Consider the following 17,969-nt stretch of genomic DNA (forward strand, 5'->3'; position numbering starts at 1 on the left):
AGCCCCTGACACCCGTACTAATCAAAAATCTTATCTATCTCTGCCTTAAAAATATCCAATGACTTGGCCTCCACAGCAGTCTGTGACAATGAATTCTACAGATTCACCACCATCTGACTACAGAAATTCCTCCTCATCTCATTTCTAAAGCTACGTCCTTTTATTTCAGTGCACCGGTCACTGAACGTTGGCGTGCAGGTACAGCAGGCAATGAAGAAAGCTGATGAAATATTGGCCTTCGTAACAAGAGGATTTCAGTATAAGAGTAGAGAGGTTCTTCTGCAGTTGTATAGAGCTCTGGTGAGACCACATCTGGAGTATTGTGTACAGTTTTAGTCTCTTAATTTGAGGAAGGACATCCTTGTGATTGAGGCAGTGCAGCGTAAATTCACAAGATTGATCCCTGGGATGGCGGGACTGTCATATGAGGAAAGATTGAAAAGACTAGGCTTATATTCACTGGAGTTTAGAAGGATGAGGGGATATCTTATAGAAACATATAAAATTATAAAAGGACTGGACAAGCTAGATGCAGGAAAATGTTCCCAATGTTGGGCGAGTCCAGAACCAGGGGCCACAGTCTTAGAATAAAAGGGAGGCCATTTAAGACTGAGGTGAGAAAAAACGTTTTCACCCAGAGAGTTGTGAATTTGTGGAATTCCCTGCCACAGAGGGCAGTGAAGGCCAAATCACTGGATGGATTTAAGAGAGAGTTAGATAGAGCTCTAGGGGCTAGTGGAATCAAGGGATATGGGGAGAAGGCAGGCACGGGTTATTGATTGGGGACGATCAGCCATGATCACAATGAATGGCGGTGCTGGCTCGAAGGGCCGAATGGCCTCCTCCTGCACCTATTTTCTATGTTTATATTCTGAGGCGTGGCACTGTGACCACACTTCAACAGCATTTAATTGCCTGTGAGATGCTGTGAGAGGTACGGAGCAGATGTAGTTAGGAATCTAAGTACTGGGCAAAACAGTACTGCCACTGATAGAATAGCTGATTCACAGCCCCATAGACCCGGGTTCGATTTTGGATGTTCTTCCTGTAACAGATCTTGATCCGGTAGTTTAGAGATACAGTGTGGAAACAGGCCCTTCGGCCCACCGTGTCCGTGCCAACCAGCGATCTCCGCACACTGATGCTATCCCACAGAGAATTTACAGTTTTTACTGAAGCCAAATTAATCTACAAACCTGCACGTCTTTGACGTGTGGTGGGAAACTGGAGCACCCGGAGAAAACCTACCCGGTCACGGGGAGAACATACAAACTCCGTACAGACAGCATCCGTATATCAAGATCGAACTCGGGTCTTTAAGGCAACAACTCTACCGCTGCATCATGTCGCCCAATTTGATTATTTGAGTATTTCACGATATAGGAAGCAGAATTAGGTAATTCGGCCCATCAAGTCTTCTCCAATCTATTTGATAAATAGTAGCTTACAAAGATGTCATGGAGTTGTACAGCATGGAAACGGGCCTTTTGGCCCACCAAGTCCACACCGACCATCACACTCCATTTGCACTAATCCCACACTAATGTCATTCCCTCGCCCACATTTTCCATCAACTAGCCTCCCCAGATTCTTCCATTCACCCGCATACTAGGTGTAAATTTTCACAGCCAGTTCGCCTCCCAATCCAAATATCTTTGGGACATGGGAGGAAATCGGAGGAAACGGAATAGCCTTTGCTGTCACAGGGCGAACGTGCAAACTCCGTACAGACAGCACCCCAGGTCAGGATCCAACCTGGGCCACTGGCGATGTGAGGCAGCAGCTCTACCAGCAGCGCCATCTGGTGGCTGTGCTTCCACTCCGGCAAATGATGCAAACGCTGCAATAAGGCTTAATTGATTGAGGCATCATGGAAACAGGCCCTTTGGCCCACTGAGTCTATGTCAAACATCCAATCGTAGTAGGAAGAAAGTCGGAAAAGACGTGGGGGTGTAACAAAACCTGGCAAGTGAAAGGTGATGAAGTACTGGAGTCACTTTGCTCTCAATTTGTTCTCCCCTTCAGGTCTGAAGAAAGATCCCGATTCAAAACGTCACCTATCCAGGTTCTTCAGAGATGCTGATTGATGCTGAGTTACTCCAGCACTTTATGTTCTTTTGTGTGAACCAGCAACTGCAGTTTCTTGATTCTACAAGTGATGTTGAGTATTGAGTATAGAAATTGGGAGGTCATGTTGCAGTTGTATAAGATGTTGGTGAGGCCGCATTTGGAGTATTGTGTCCAGTTCTGGGCACCGTGTTATGGGAAAGATGTTGTCAAGCTGGAAAGGGTGCTGAAAAGATATACGAGGATGTTGCCAGGACTCCAGGCCCTGTGCATAAGGGAGAGGTTGAGCAGGCTGGGTCTCTATTCCTTGGAGCGCAGGAGGATGAGGGGTGATTTTATAGAGGTGTATAAAATCGTGAGAGGAATAGATCGGGTAGAGGCAGTCTCTTGCGCAGAGTTGGGGAATTGAGAAGCAGAGGACAAATGTTAAAGGTCAAGGTGGAAAGATGTAATAGGAAACTTTTTTATACAAAGGATGGTCGGTGTATGGAATGAGCTGTCGGAGGAGGTAGTTGAGGCAGGTTCTATCATAACGTTTAAGAAATATTTAGATATTATGGATAGGATAGATTTGGAGGGATATGGGCCAAATCCAGGCAGGTGGGACTAGCGTAGATGGGACGTGTTGGTCAGTGCGGGCAAGTTGGGCCGAAGGGCCTGGTTCCACCCTCTGTGACTCTATGATAGGTGAACACTAGATCTATGTTATCCCACTTTCTCATCCACTCCCTATACACTCGGGGCAATTTACAGAGGCCAATTAACATACAAACCCACACGCCAGCTCAGAAAACAGTCGTCCTCAATCCTGAGGGACTGCTGAAAAAGAAGGTAATGATAAAGAAACTAATTGGTGGAGCTTAAGTTTCTACAATGTTTGCGAGGTCTATCTCTTAAGATGCAACTGGTCCTATTAGTCAGCTGAGTCAATTGGGAAGGTAGGGATGGTAAGTTGGAAATGTCCCAGGTGGGATGAGCTTGTTAAGCAGTGGGATGTCGTGGGGGAGTGTTTGTGTGGTGATGTGTTTCTGAATATTTCACTGATTTGGGGTGGCATGGTGGCCCAGCGGTATAGTTGCTGCCTTACAGCGGCAGAGATCCGGGATTGATCCTGACTACGGGTTGTGCAGAGTTTGTACTTCTCCCTGTGACTTGCGTGGGTTTTCCCTGTGCGCTCTGGTTTCCTCCCATATTCCAAAGTAGTGCGTTTTTACAGGTTAATTAGCGTCTGTAAGTGTGCTGAAGGGCCTGTTTCCCCACTGTATCTCTAAACTAAACTAAGACTTGGATGAGTCGAGGGTGAAGAGTGTTTAATTGTCATATGTTACCGACAAGGACAGCACGGTGGCGCAGCTGGGAGAGCCTCTGCCTCACAGCGCCGGAGACCCAGGTTTGATCCTGGCTATGGGACTCGGTGGGCCTGTTACTGCACTGTATCTCTAAAATAAAAAGCTAAATTTGCCCACACTGACCAACATGTCCCACCAACACTAGTCCCACCTGCCTGCGTTTGGCCCACATCTCTCTAAACCTGTCCTATCCATGTACCTGTCTAACTGTTTCATAACCATTGGGATAGTCCCTTCCTCAACCACCTCCTGCGGCAGCTTGTTCCGTACACCCACCATTCTTTGTGTGAAAATGTTATGCCTCAGGTTCCTATTAAATCTTTTCCCCTTCACCTTAAATCTATGTCCTCTGGTCCTAGATTCCTCCACTCTGAGCAAGAGACTCTGTGCATCTACTTGAGCTATGCCTCTCGTGATTTTATACACCTCTACAAGATCACCCCTCATCCTCCTGTGCTCCATGGAGTAGAGACCCAGCCTACTCAACCCCTCCCTTTATGCTCAGACCCTCTAGTCCTGGCAACATCTTTCCTATAACATGGTGCCCAGAACTGAAGACAATACTCTAAATGTGGCCTCACCAACGTCTTATATGACTGCGACATGACCTCCCAACCACTATACTCAATAGTCTGATTGATGAAGGCCAATGTGCAAAAATGTCCTGACAGGTATTTGAAGTATTGTTCCTGTAGATAATTTGTGGGACTGTGTCGTTATAATACGTTTTTTTCTGTTGATCATCATTGCAGCATCTGTGCAAAGGCGTTCACTATCGCTGGGCCTTGTTTGCACCGAGTGGACCGTCTTTGGATGAAATAACGGAACTTGTGGATGCAAGGAAGGTGAGATTGCATGAAGGGAATCAATACCCCGTTATACAAAATCAGATGCACTTTTCCATTGGAAAATCCATTGTCCAACAGATCACCGTTGGTGACACGGTGGCTCAGCGGTAGAGTTGCTGCCTCACAGCGCCCGAGACCCGGATTCGATCTTGACTATGGGTGCTGTCCGTACGGAGTTTGTACGTTCTCCCCGTGACGTGCGTGGGTTTCCTCCGGGTGCTCCGAGGACCAGAGGACATAGGTTTAAGTTGAGGGGGGAAACATTTAATAGGAACCTGAGGGGTAACCTTTTCATGCAAAGGGTGGTGGGTGTATGCAACAAGCTGCCAGAGGAGGTAGTTGAGGCAGGGACTATACAACATTTAAGAAACAGTTAGACAGGTACATGGATAGGGCAGGTTTATAGGATATGGGCCAAACGCAGGCAAGTGGGACTAGCTTAGATGGGGCATGTTGGTTGTTGTGGGCAAGTTGGGCCTAAGGGCCAGTTTTCCCCTGCTGTGTGACTCTATGACTCTTATTAGTATAGTTTGGCTTGGTGTTATGATCAACGCAGACATTATTGACTGTTCCTGCGCTGTACTATTCTATGTGTATGAAGGAACTGCAGATGCCGGTTTAAACCGAAGATAGGCACAAAATGTTGGCGTAGCTCAGCCGGACAGGCAGCATCTCTGGAGAGAATAAACATTTGGTGACATTTCGGGTCGAGACCCTTCTTCAGACTCACTGAATTCACTCTGATTCAGTCTGAAGAAAGATCTTGAGCCGAAACGTCACCTGCTCCTTCTCTCCAGAGACGCAGCCTGACCCGCTGAGTTACTCCAGCACTTTGTGTCTATCTTCTGTACTTTTCTATGACCCAAACGGCTCTGAGCCCAGACCCACTCACTGCCGTCCTCCCACCTTCCGTCAATTGACTGGAGAGTTTTCAGTTTGGATAAATCCTCGTAAGACCAGGACAATGGAAGATGATGGCACTGAATGTTCAGTGCCAAGAGAAACTAGCTGCATGAGACACAAATGCAGCGACTATTCCATTCAGCAGTTTCAAAACCCTCCGCATTGCATAATTGCATTAAAATCCATCAGTGAAGGGGAAAATTTGTTGAATAATTGCATAACTGACTTGAGCCAGTATTTCAGCCGTGTGTCATCTCTCTTTGTCTCTGAGTGCATTTCCGTTGTGGATATAAATGCCCGCTCCCGGGCTCTGCATGTTTACTCGGCCTGTACAGTATTCTATGAGTCAGTATAATGATTCATAAGTTCATAGGTTATAGGAGCACAATTAGGCCATTTGGCCCCTCAAGTCTATATCGAGTGTAGGGAGTGGATGAGAAAATGGGATAATACTTGTGTAATAGGATAAATTGTGTGAACGGGTGATCATAAGTTCATAAGTGATAGGAGCAGAATTAGGCCATACGACCCATGAAGTCTACTCCGCCATTCATTCATTCATTGCTGATCTATCTCTCCCTCCTAACCCCATTCTCCTGCCTTCTCCCCGTAACCCCTGGCTATCAATAATCTGTCAATCGCCACCTTAAAAATATCAATTTTATTTTAAAATATCCATATCCCTCTATTCCCTGCAAATCCAAGTGCCGATTCAAAAGTCTCTTAAAAGACCGCTATCGTACCTGCCCTCCAACGCCTCAGCAAAACACCACCCTCTGTGTAAAAAAACCTTCCCCTCACAATCCTTTAAACCCTGGAGTAAGCGGGTCAGGCAACATCTCTGGAGTAAAAGGAATAGGTGGCGTTTCGGGTCAAAACCCTTCTTCAGACAACCCTTTGGCCCAGCTTCCCAATGCCGACCAGGATGTCACATCTACACTAGTCCCACATGCCTATTTGGCCCATATCCCTCTAAACCTTTCCTATCCATGTAGCTGTCTGAATCATCTTTTAATCCAGTTTGGGTCTGAATTTACTGTCGTTTAGGAAAATGAAGAGTAACCTTATTTGAAGATTCTTATAAGATTCTAAGGGGTTGTGTCAGGGATATTGAGATGTTTTTTACGTGGGAGAGTCACCAACGAGGGGACCTGGTTGCAAAATAAGGAGGCGGTCATTTAAACCTGTGGTTCATCGAAAGTTCTTCTCTCTGCAGTTTGTGAATGTCTGAAATTTGCCACACAGAGGGTAGTGGAGGTCAGATCGTTAAGGTGGAGATTGATTATTTGAGCGGCCGATAAGTTGAGGGTTCTGTGGAACTAGCACAGGAGAGGAGTTAAGACCTGTGTCGACCAGCCATGATCATGTTGGATGGGAAGGGACGCTTGATGGAGCTGGACAGTTTGAGTGAAGTTTATTGTCGCATGTACCGAGGTACAGTGAAAAGCTTTTGTTGCGTGTTAGCCAGTCAGCGGAAAGACAATACATGATTACAATTGAGCCATTCACAGTGTACAGATACATGATAAAGGAAATAACGTGAATAATGTTTGGTGCAAGATAAAGTCCACTATCCAATCCAATCCAATCCAACTTTATTTGTTAAGCACTTTAAGACAACCAATGTTGACCAAAGTGCTGTACAGAAGAACAAACTAAAGATAGTCTGTGCATCCCCGATGAGGTAGATAATAGTTCTGCACTGCTCTCTGGTTGTGGTAGGATGATTCAGTTGCCTGATAACAGCTAGGAAGAAACTGTCCCTGAATCTGGAGGTTTGAGTTTTCATACTTCTGTACCTTTTGCCTGATGGGAGAGGGGAGAAGAGGGAGTGGCCAGGGTGCGACTCATCCTTGATTATGCTGCTGGCCTTGTCGAGGCAGCGTGCGGTATAAATTGAGTCAATGGAAGAGAGGTTGGTCGGTGTGATGGTCTGGGCTGCGTCCACAATTTTCTGCTATTTCTTGCGGTCTTGGATGGAGCTGTTCCAAAACCAAGCTGGGAGACTCCTTCCCTGGTGTTCCTGCCCCAGCTTTGCCCCCTTTCAAACATGCAAAGTCTTTCAAATAACTGAACTTCCCCAACACTTTGAAAGATTTAAAATAAAACCAAAATTAAAACAAATCTAGACACGGGGTGGTGGAGTAACTCAGCAGGTCAGGCAATCTCTCTGGAGAATAGGAATAGCTGGCGATTTGAATTGCGATTATTCTTCAACCTTATTATGGTGTGGGGGTGGTGGAGAGAAAGTTGAGAGAGAGGAGGGGTTGGACAAAGCCTGGCGAGTGATAGGTGGATACAGGTGAGGGAGGGTTATATTTTAAATAATTCCCAATAGTTTTAAATATTTAAGAACACAAGACCTTGTGCCCTTTAGGGGCGGCATGGAGGTGCAGCGGTATAGTTGCTGCCTTGCAGTGCCTGAGACCTGGGTACGGGTGCTGTCTGTACAGAGTTTGTACGTTCACCATGTGACCGCGTGGGTTTACTCCGGGTGCTCTGATTTCCTTCCACACTCCAAAGACCATATAACCATATAACCATACGTGGAGGTTTGTAGGTTCATTGGCTTCTGTAAATTGTCCCTAGCGTGTAGGATTGGACTGGTGTATTGTTTGGCGGCGTGGACCTAAGGGCCAGTTTCCGTGCTTAGAAACATGAAACAGGCCCTTCGGCCCACCAAGTCCACGTCGACCAATGATCACCCCATACACTAATCCAATCCTACACACTCGGGACAACTTCTGGATCTGAACTAAACTAAACTACGATTTTTCATCAAAACTGATTTGGAGTGTCGGCCTGGTTTATATGTTGAAGTCTTATTAGATGGGTTGTCAAATGAAGTGATTTGGAGGGGGAACTCCCGCATGGACCCGGTGATCTCATTGCAGTGTGTTGCTCATTCACTGCAACCATCCAACACTGCTTGTGCCACTAGGTGGCGATATTATCCCTGTTGAACAGCATCTAATAACTGCATGGGACATGCTGAACAAATGCACCTTCTCGTGTTGCACTGTCTTGTGTTCCCCCCTCGCCCCCCCCTCAGTTAACACCCCTTTCGCGTCTTACTCCTCCCCCTCGCATCCTCCTCTCACGCCCTTTCTCGCGCCCCCCCCCCACTTCTCACTCACCCCCCAGCTCGCACCCGCTCTCTCTCGTGTTCCTCCCTCCCCTCTCAGTTCCCTCCCACTCTCGCACCACCAACCCTTCTGATGTCCCTCGGACTACTGGCTTTATCTTGCACTGAACGTTATTCACGTTATTCCCTTTATCATGTCTCTGTACATTTTTGATGCCTCGATTGTAATCATGTATAGTCTTTCCGCTGACTGGTTGGCACGCGACAAAAGCTTTTCACTGCATCTAGGTAAACGTGACAATAAACTAAACTCAACTCAACTCAATGTGCCAATCTGCCCAGCCAAGGGTCCCGACCTGAAACATCACCCATCCTTTTCTCTAGAGATGCTGAGTTATTCCAGCACGTTGTGTCTATCTCTGCCCAACCTTTCTCCATTGCTCAGCCCTCGAGGCATGGAAACATCCTCGTAACTGAAGACTTTTCTCGTAACTTTTCTCCATGGATGCTGCCTGACGCGCTGAGTTACCCCAGCGTTTTGTGTCTATCCTCGTAACTCTTCTCTGCCATCTTTTCAGCTTTTTGTGTGATGTCAGACCTTCTCTATAAAAGATAAATGTCTATAAAAGACACAAGGTGTACAAAATCATGAGAGGAATAGATTGGGTAAACGCACAGAGTCCCTTGCCCAGAGTAAGGGAATTGAGAGCCAGAGGACATGGGTTTAAGGTGACGGGGGGAAGATTTAATAGATTTGGTAAACGCACAGAGTCCCTTGCCCAGAGTAAGGGAATTAAGCGCCAGAGGACGTAGGTTTAAGGTGAGAGTGGGAAGATTTAACAGAAATCTGAGGGATACCTTTTTCACGCAAAGGGTGGTGGGTGTATGGAACGGGCTGCCGGAGGAGGTAGTTGAGGCAGGGACTATCACGACGCTTAAGAAACATTTAGACAGGTACGTGTAGGAAGGAACTGCAGATGCTGGTTTAAACCGAAGATAGACATAAAAAGCTGGAGTAACGAGGGCTGTCACGTGACGTCATGGGTTAAGGGGAGTGTCCTGCTACATAAGCAGATCTCACCTTGAGATCACCCCAGTCAACAGGTGGCTGAGCTCGAGACAACACCTTCGCTCAGCTGCAGCAACAATGACAATTATGTTAGTGGACCAAACTATATTTCAAACCTATTATCTGATTGAATAAAGCAACTGCTTATTCACCACGTTTGGTGCCGCTACAAGGTGATGTTATGGGTCGAGATCCTTCTGCAGACTGACCTGAAACGTCACCTAGTCCTTTTCTCCAGAGATGCTGCCTGACCCGCTGAGTTTCTCCAGCTTTTTATGTCTATAGACAAGTACTTAGATAGGACAGGTTGAGAGGAATATGGGCCAAATGTGGGCAGGTGGGACTAGTGTAGATGTCGGCCGGTGCGGACAAGTTGGGTCGAAGGGCCTGTTTCCAAGCTGTGAGACTCTATGACACCTTTCTTCTGCCTCTGGATGCTTTTACATGGAATCCACAAAATATTTGTTCATATATTTGAAAGGTAACTTCTATAAATAGGCAGGGCACGTGTTAGTTCTACAGATCTTTGCCACTTCATAATGCACCTATTCTAAGCTACCTATTTGTTCAGTTAACATGCAGATTCTTGGATCGTGCATTGTATCAAGATTTATACTTGGTTGTATAATCCCCTGTAACTAACCTGTAATTATCGTAAGAAGCAATGCGCTGTTCCCAGTGTGGGAAAAAATACCAACTGTGTTATTGAACTACAAAGGTTGGTGGGTATATGGAACAAGAAGGGAATCATAGACTATGCCTGGATTAAAGGGTATTAACAATAAGGATAGGTTGGACAAACTTGGCTTGTTTTCTCTGGAATGCCAGAGGTGAAGGGGCGACTTGATAAAAGTCATAGACTCATAGAGCATGGAAACAGGCTTCTTGGCCCAACTTGCCCATGCTGACCAACATGCCCCATCAAGACAGTCCCACCTGCCCTAATTTCAAGAGTCAAGAGAGTTTATTGTCATATGCAGACAGGAATTTGAAGCTCTTGACTCTCTCCACCATCGACCAGTTGATATAAACGGGACTGTGGGTCCCCATCCTACCCCTTCCAAAGTCCACAATCAGTTCCTTGGTTTTGCTGGTGTTGAGGGTCAGGTTATTGTGCTAGCACCATTTGGTCAGTCGGTCGATCTCACTTCTATACTGTGTGTATATTCTGTACACTTCTATTTGGCCCTTATCCACCCATCATTCTCTTGTGTGAAAAGATTGCTATGAAATCTTGCCACTCTGGAAAGGGTGCTGAGAAGATTTACGAGGATTAAAATGTATGAGGATTGTTGCCTGGACTCGAGGGTCTGAGCTATAGGGGGAGGTTGAGTAGGTTGGGACTCTGTTCCTTGGTGCTCAGGAGGATGAGGGGTGATCTTACAGTGGAGTGTAAAATCATGAAAGGAATAGATCGGGTAGATACAGTCTCTTGCCCAGAGTAGGGGAATCGAGGACCAGAGGACATAGGTTTAAGGAGAAGGGAAAAGATTTAATAGGAATCTGAGGCGTAACCTTTTCACACAAAAGGTTGTGGATGTATCAAATGAGCTGCCAGAAGAGGTAGTAGAGGCACTATGTTTAAGAAATAGTTAGACAGTTACATGGATTGGACAAGTTTGGAGGGATCTGGACCAAACGCAGGCAGGTGGGACTAGTGTAGGTCAGTGGTGGTCATGTTGGTCGGTGTGGGCAAGTTGGGATGAAGAGCCTGTTTCCATATTGTAGAACTCTCACCTTAAACCAATGCCCTCTAGTTATTTATTTCCCTTTTATTTGGCACAAGAGTCAACCAGGGTAACTATCCACATTTTCAAGAGGGATGGGGAGAGTTTTTTAAAAAGTTTAAAAACACAGCATCGGAACAGGCCCATCAAGTCCTCACCAGCCCTCGATCACCTGTTCACACTAGTTACATTGAAACATAGAAAATAGGTGCAGGAGTAGGCCATTCGGCCCTTTGAGCCAGCACCGCCATTCAATATGATCACGGCTGATCATCCAAAATCAGTATCTCGTTCCTGCTTACTCCCCATATCCCTTGATTCGGTTAGCCCTAAGAGCTAATATCTCATTCTTTGTTATCCCATTCCCCACACATTAGGGGCAATTTATAGAAGCCAATTAACCTACGGACCTGTACATCTTTGGGAGGGGGGAGGAAACCGGAGCACCCAGAGGAAACCCATGCGGTCACAGGGTGATCACACAAACTCCACACAGACAGCACCCGGGTTTTGGATTGAACCCGATGTCTGGCGCTGTGAAGCAGCGGCTCTACCAGCTGTGTCGCCTTTATTAAATTATATTGAAGGAGATAGGTTAGGTTGGGTAAGGGGGAGGTGCAGCGAGACCTGGGTGTACACCAGTCACTGAAAGTTGGCGTGCAGGTACAGCAGGCAGTGAAGAAAGCTAATGGAATGTTGGCCTTCATAACAAGAGGATTTCAGTATAGGAGTAATGAGGTTCTTCTGCAGTTGTATAGGGCTCTGGTGAGACCACATCTGGATTGTTGTGTACAGTTTTGGTCTCCTAATTTGAGGAAGGACATCCTTGTGATTGAGGCAGTGCAGCGTAGGTTCACGAGATTGATCCCTGGGATGGCGGGACTGTCAAATGAAAGATTGAAAAGACTAGGCTTGTATTCACTGGAGTTTAGAAGGATGAGGGGGAAATCTTATAGAAACATATAAAATTATAAAAGGACTGGACAAGCTAGATGCAGGAAAAATGTTCCCAATGTTGGGCGAGTCCAGAACCAGGGGTCACAGACTTAGAATAAAGGGGAGGTCATTTAAGATTGAGGTGAGAAAAAACTTTTTCACCCAGAGTTGTGAATTTGTGGAATTCCCTCCCACAGAGGGCAGTGGAGGCCAAATCACTGGATGGATTGAAGAGATAGTTAGATAGAGCTTTGGGGCTAGTGGAATCAAGGGGAGAAGGCAGGCACGAGTTATTGATTGGGGATGATCAGCCATGATCACAATGAATGGCGGTGCCGACTCGAAGGGCCGAATGACCTCCTCCTGCACCTATTTTCTGTTTCTATAGACACAAAATGCTGGAGTAACTCAGTGGGATAGGCAGCATTTCTGGAGTGAAGGAATGGGTGAGGTTTTGGGTCGAGACCCTTCTTCAGACTGATGTCAGGGGAAAGGGAGGTGCATAGATAAGGAAGAGTAAGGTGTGAAAACAGGACAAAGGAAATGTAGATCAAGGACAATGTAGATCAGATCATTGTTAGGTGGGAGAAGTTAACAACAAAGCAAACCGAGATAAAATGTAGTCGGAGACAGCAAGACTGGTGGGAGAACTGGGGGGGGGGGGGGGGGGGGGGGGGGGGAATGGAGAGAGAGGGTGAGCAAAGGATATTTGAAGTTAGAGAAGTCAATGTTCATACTGCTGGGGTGTAAGCTGCCCAAGCGAGATATGAGATGCTGTTCCTCCAATTTGCGCTGGGCCTCACTCTGACAATAGAGGAGGCCCAGGACAGAAAGGTCAGTGTGGGAATGGTTAGCAATACCGCTGGAGTGTAAGCTGCCCAAGCAGAATATTACTGCTGCGTCACTGTGCAGCTCGCATTAGAATTCCAGTTCAACAAACAAAGTGAAAAATATTTCACGTTTCAATATGTGTGTAGTATGCATTAGCAGCCAGGTGGCTCTGCATGACAATATAGCCAGGCAGAATATTCATATTCATATTTTAGTATTTAATAACCAAGGTAGAGTGTACGCAGCTGTTTGCCAGTTAAATTCATAACATGAAGTGAGGCAGGTGTGAGCTGGATTAATGCGGCAACACCCTGTGTTAGAGATGACCATCCTACTAGGATGAGAAACTGGACTGAAATACACTGCTTTTTGGACTGAAAAACACACCCTGACAGAACACACCCTCACCTCAACCCTCTTAAGGGCCTGTCCCACCAGCATGCGATAGCATGCGTCTAGCGCGACCAAACGTGGTCGCTTGAGGCGTACGGCCTCGCGGGGCCGGTCCCACTTCGATCGGCGGAGGCGTATTGAGTTGTGCGGGGCTGGTCCCGACATCGCGCGGGGCTCCAAAAATCTTGCACTGTCCGAAAATCCCGTGCGACAACGGCCTGTCGGCCCGCAGCCGCATTGAGGCCGTACGCAGCGTCTTGACGTCGTACGCAGCGTCTTGACGGCGTACGCCTAGCGCGTGCTGTTGCGTGATGACTGCACCGCTCGACGCCATGCAACGTCCAAATTCAGTCTCCTGCCCAGCTGATTTGTGAGTATGATGTCGGGATCAGCCCCGCACAACTCCAAACGCCTCCGCGGTTGGAATTGGGACCGGCCCCACCTCAAGCGACCACGTTTGGTTGCACTAGACGCATGCAATCACATGCTGGTGGGACAGGCCCTTTAATCTCTTTATTGGTTGCCATTTTTCTTTCTTTTAGTTTCAGTTACAGCATGGAAATGAGCCCTTTCGCCCACCGAGTCCACGCTGCCTATCATAGAGTGATACAGTGTGGAAATAGGCCCCACGGCCCAACTTGCCTACACCGACCAACATGTCCCATCTACACTAGTCCACCAGCCTGCTTTAGCCTACATCTCTCTAAACTTGTCCTACCCATGTATCTGTCTGTTTCTTAAACATTGCGATAGTCCCTGCCTAAATGACCTCCTCTGGCAGCTCATTCTGTGCACCCACTACCCTTTGTGACAAAGTTACCCCTCAGGTTCCTATTAAATCTTCCCCTCCCCCCACCGTAAATCGATGATAGGTGACCTATCGATCACCCTTTCACACTGAAGAAGGATCTCGACCCGAAACGTCGCCTATTTCCTTCGCTCCATAGACGCTGCCTCACCCGCTGAGCTTCTCCAGCATTTTTGTCTACCCTTTCATGCTAGTTTCGTTATCCCACTTTCTCATCCACCCTGTGAATTGCCAGGGGCAATTTTACAGAGGCCAGTTAACCTACGAACCCGCACGTCATGTGGGAGGCAACTGGAGGAAATCCACGCGGTCACGAGGAGAACGTGCAAACTCTGCCCACGGACAGCAGCCGAGACGAGGATTGAACCTGGGTCTCTGGTGCTGTGAGGCAGCGGCAGCACAACACCGCCACTGTTTCAGGAATGTGTTGCACGCAGCCAATGGTAAAAGGCAGAGCAACCTACTGCCTTCTGTTGTTGATGGTGCAATGATGTTGTTGGGGAGGGAGGGGAGGGGGGGCAAAGCGGTGGATAATTGCCAGAAGTAATTCCTTTGTACTCTCTCTCTCTCTCTCTCTCTCTCTCTCTCCGGTTTCAGATTCGACCTGTCGTTGAAAAGATCTTCCCATTTTCTGAGGTACCCCAGGCCTTCCTGAAAATGGAGAGGGGTCACGCACGAGGGAAAACTGTCATCGAAAGGAGTGGGGAATGATCGAGATCAGCCACCAATATGCGTGTAGCATAATGACACACGTCCCCATTTTCAATGGTAGCAAAAAAAAGCTTTAGTCAATAACTCAAATTTTAAACTTTATTTTTATGAGAATTTGCATAAAACAGTTCAAAACATTAGTAAATACAGTAGTACCGTTGCTGCTGGTGGTTACCAGATTCCACGTAAGATAATACAAGTCCACTTTTCAGGTACCAAAACAACTGTAAATAATGTTTTATAGTAGAATTCATCGAAGTTTAGGTCACATTGGTGTTACAGGAGGTTCACATGACAAATGAGGCAGAGGATAACACAAATAGAATATCAAAGCAAATGCTGAAGATAACACGACTACATTGATATAACGCCCAAACCGTCCCCGTTAGTTTAAAAAAAGAGAGGTACAAAAACAATGCATGATTGATTAAAAGATTTATAAACCTTGCAAACTGTTTATGGCAATGCTTGATGCAGTTCATCAAACAATACTGGCATTTACACAACCACTGCCTCTGTAAATGAAGAAGAATCGCTGGGCCCGCCAGTAAGAAGTCTCAATGTGTTGCAAAAGCCACCAGAATTAAAGGACATTCCTCTAGGAAGGAGGTGAGGAGAAATTTCTTTAGTCAGAGGGTGGAATTCTATGCCACGGAAGGCTGTGGAGGCCAAGTTAATGGATATTTTTAAGGCAGAGATAGATTCTTAATTAGTGCGGGAGTCAGGGGTTATGGAGAGAAGGCAGGAGAATGGGGTTAGGAGGGAGAGATGGATCAACCATGATTGAATGGCAGAGTGGACTTGATGGGCCGAATGGCCTAATTCTATACCAGTTCCTTATGATCAACATGAGAAATCATCATCCTCAGCTGTCAGGTGATGTGTGTGAGTTTTACTTAAAGTCTGCGTATTAATGAATTACTAAAACAATCATACAGAGTGTAGAACAGGCGATCAGTGCAAATAATAAATTGTGCTAGATTTAAAATAGAGCACAAACTCTGAATTCGGTCTACAGAACAAAAGTAATCGCTAGGAGCCAGTCATATCAAAAATAGTTCTTAAAATGTGAAAGTTAATTTAGACTGGTAGATCCAAATAAACCCAGAGACACAAGAGTAGCTCCATTTTTTATTTAAGAGGAAGTCTGATATCCATCTCACTTGCCAAGAAAGATACACTGAACGTTGTGATAAGAAGGAACAGCAGATACTGGTGTGTACAAAAGATAGACACAAAGTGCTGCAGTAACTCAGCAGGTCAGGCAACATCTCTGGTGTAAATGGATAGGTGACGTTTCAGGTCATGATGCCTCGTCAGAACGATTCAAATCCACAAACTGTCCGAAGAAGAGTACAGACATGAAACATAACCCTGTGGTGCGTGGGTCTCAAAAGGAAGCACGAAGTCCAGTGTTTTGAGAGGCACCTTTAATTATGTTCCTCCCGGTTGTAGCGAAGACCAAACGAGAGAAAGATGGCACCCAAACCCCTGCCTTTAAACCCTCTGGTTAAGGACCGCCTCCGGACTGAACCACTCCCGGGCCGAGGGGTTCGACAGTATGATGGCGCGACCCTTGGGAGCCACCACAGGACCCCCCCCCCCAGAAACTTAGGCACGAAACACACCAGCAGCAGATTGAGGGGCTGGCGGAGGCATAGGTGGAGGGACAGGTGGAGGGAATGGTCGAGGGACCGGCGGGAGGACAGGTGGAGTGACAGGCGGAGGGAGCCGTGAAGGGGGGGGCGCCCTCGTGGCCAAGGTTGGGCAACCAGCACCAGCTGGTCAATGTCCAGGTGTGCCGGCTTCAAACGGTCAATCGACACTGCCTCCGGCCGGCCCCCCATGTCCAGGACAAAGGTCGTCTGCCCATGTTCCAGCACCCGGAACGGGCCCTCGTACGGCCTCTGGAGTGGCGTCCGGTGGGCATCACGGCGCAGGAAAACGTATGGGCAGTCCCTGAGGGCTGATGGCACGTGCGGGCGAAATGTCCCATGGCGGGACGTCGGGACTGGTGCGAGCCTGCCAACTCGCTCACGAAGGCGCTTTAGGGTGGATGAGGGCGTTCCCTGCTGCCCCGGCGCCGTTGGCACGAACTCCCCGGGCACCGTTAGTGGGGACCCGTACACGAGCTCCGCCGATGATGAGGCCAAGTCCTCTTTAGGAGCAGTCCGGATGCTCAGCATGACCCACGACAACTCGTCCATCCAGTCCGGGCCGGAGAGTCGCACCTTCAGCACTGCCTTTAGCTGCCGGTGGAACCTCTCCACCAGACCGTTAGCTTGCGGGTGGTAAGCCGTGGTGTGGTGTAGTCGCACCCCCAGCAAGCGAGCCATGGCTGACCACAACCCATACATTTTCTCCAGAGGTGCTTCCTGACCCGCTGAGTTACTCCAGCACTTTGTGTCTAAACCTGGACTTTGTAATGAGTTGAACAGGCTAACTCAGTGCAGCAGCAAGCGACAACACAAGCATTCAACGCACAGACACTCAGAAACTGTTGTGACTCTACCATCATCAATACCTTGACAGAGAATCACCGTGTCAGTAGTAAATCATGCAAAAATATAGCTCCGTCCTAATGCACCTCCTAAAGTTGCAAGAGATGCCATTATACCCGTTTCCTGAAACAGATTTGCAGTGTTAGTCAATTATAAATAGTATTTAAAAATATATTTCAAAAGCATTTTTTTTTTTTTTGCAGCAGGTATGAGATTTCCTCAGTTAAACATAAAAACAAGGGCACACACAAGAATGGTAAAGAGGATAATGTTGAGATACATGAACTGCAGATTTTATTTTATCTTTACGTTATAATGTTAGACAAAGCAGATGGCAGTGGTTAATAAGAAATGAACATACTTTGGATTCCAGTATTGTGTATTGAGTGTATTTGACAGTGTGTAACAGTGAACTGATAGTAGACAGCTTCGGCATAACATTTAGAAAGTGCTGCAGGGTTTTCCCATTAATGTGTCTGCTGTGAAAGAATCAAAGGATATCCAGGTCCCATCTCTGTGTTGGCCGAACCTCATCAAATTCGCTGAGAATAGCTTGATTCTTGTCATAATGCTGACCCCCTGGAAAACAAGATGATAACACCCGGTTAAGGCAATATCAGCGTTACTCCCCTTCCCCTTCCCGCACTGACCTTTCTGTCCTGGGCCTCCTCCACTGTCAGAGTGAGGCCGCACGCAAACAGACAGCTGGGGAGGCCATGTCAAAGGTTACCTTTAAGGCAG

At 47.0% G+C, this 17,969-nt stretch overlaps 1 protein-coding gene across 1 annotated transcript in view; it reads left to right on the forward strand.

The window, feature by feature from the left end:
* Positions 1-14,817, forward strand: part of rtn4ip1 (reticulon 4 interacting protein 1) — a 36,345-nt gene extending 21,528 nt beyond the window's left edge. Inside the window, exons 7-8 of the mRNA XM_033017118.1 lie at positions 4,169-4,261; positions 14,614-14,817. Coding sequence (XP_032873009.1) covers positions 4,169-4,261; positions 14,614-14,727 — 207 coding nt within the window. The 3' untranslated portion in view covers positions 14,728-14,817. The remainder of the gene's footprint in view (positions 1-4,168; positions 4,262-14,613) is intronic.
* Positions 14,818-17,969: the final 3,152 nt, after the last annotated feature.

Source organism: Amblyraja radiata, unplaced genomic scaffold, assembly GCF_010909765.2.
Source record: "Amblyraja radiata isolate CabotCenter1 unplaced genomic scaffold, sAmbRad1.1.pri scaffold_920_ctg1, whole genome shotgun sequence".
Lineage (NCBI taxonomy): Eukaryota > Metazoa > Chordata > Chondrichthyes > Rajiformes > Rajidae > Amblyraja > Amblyraja radiata.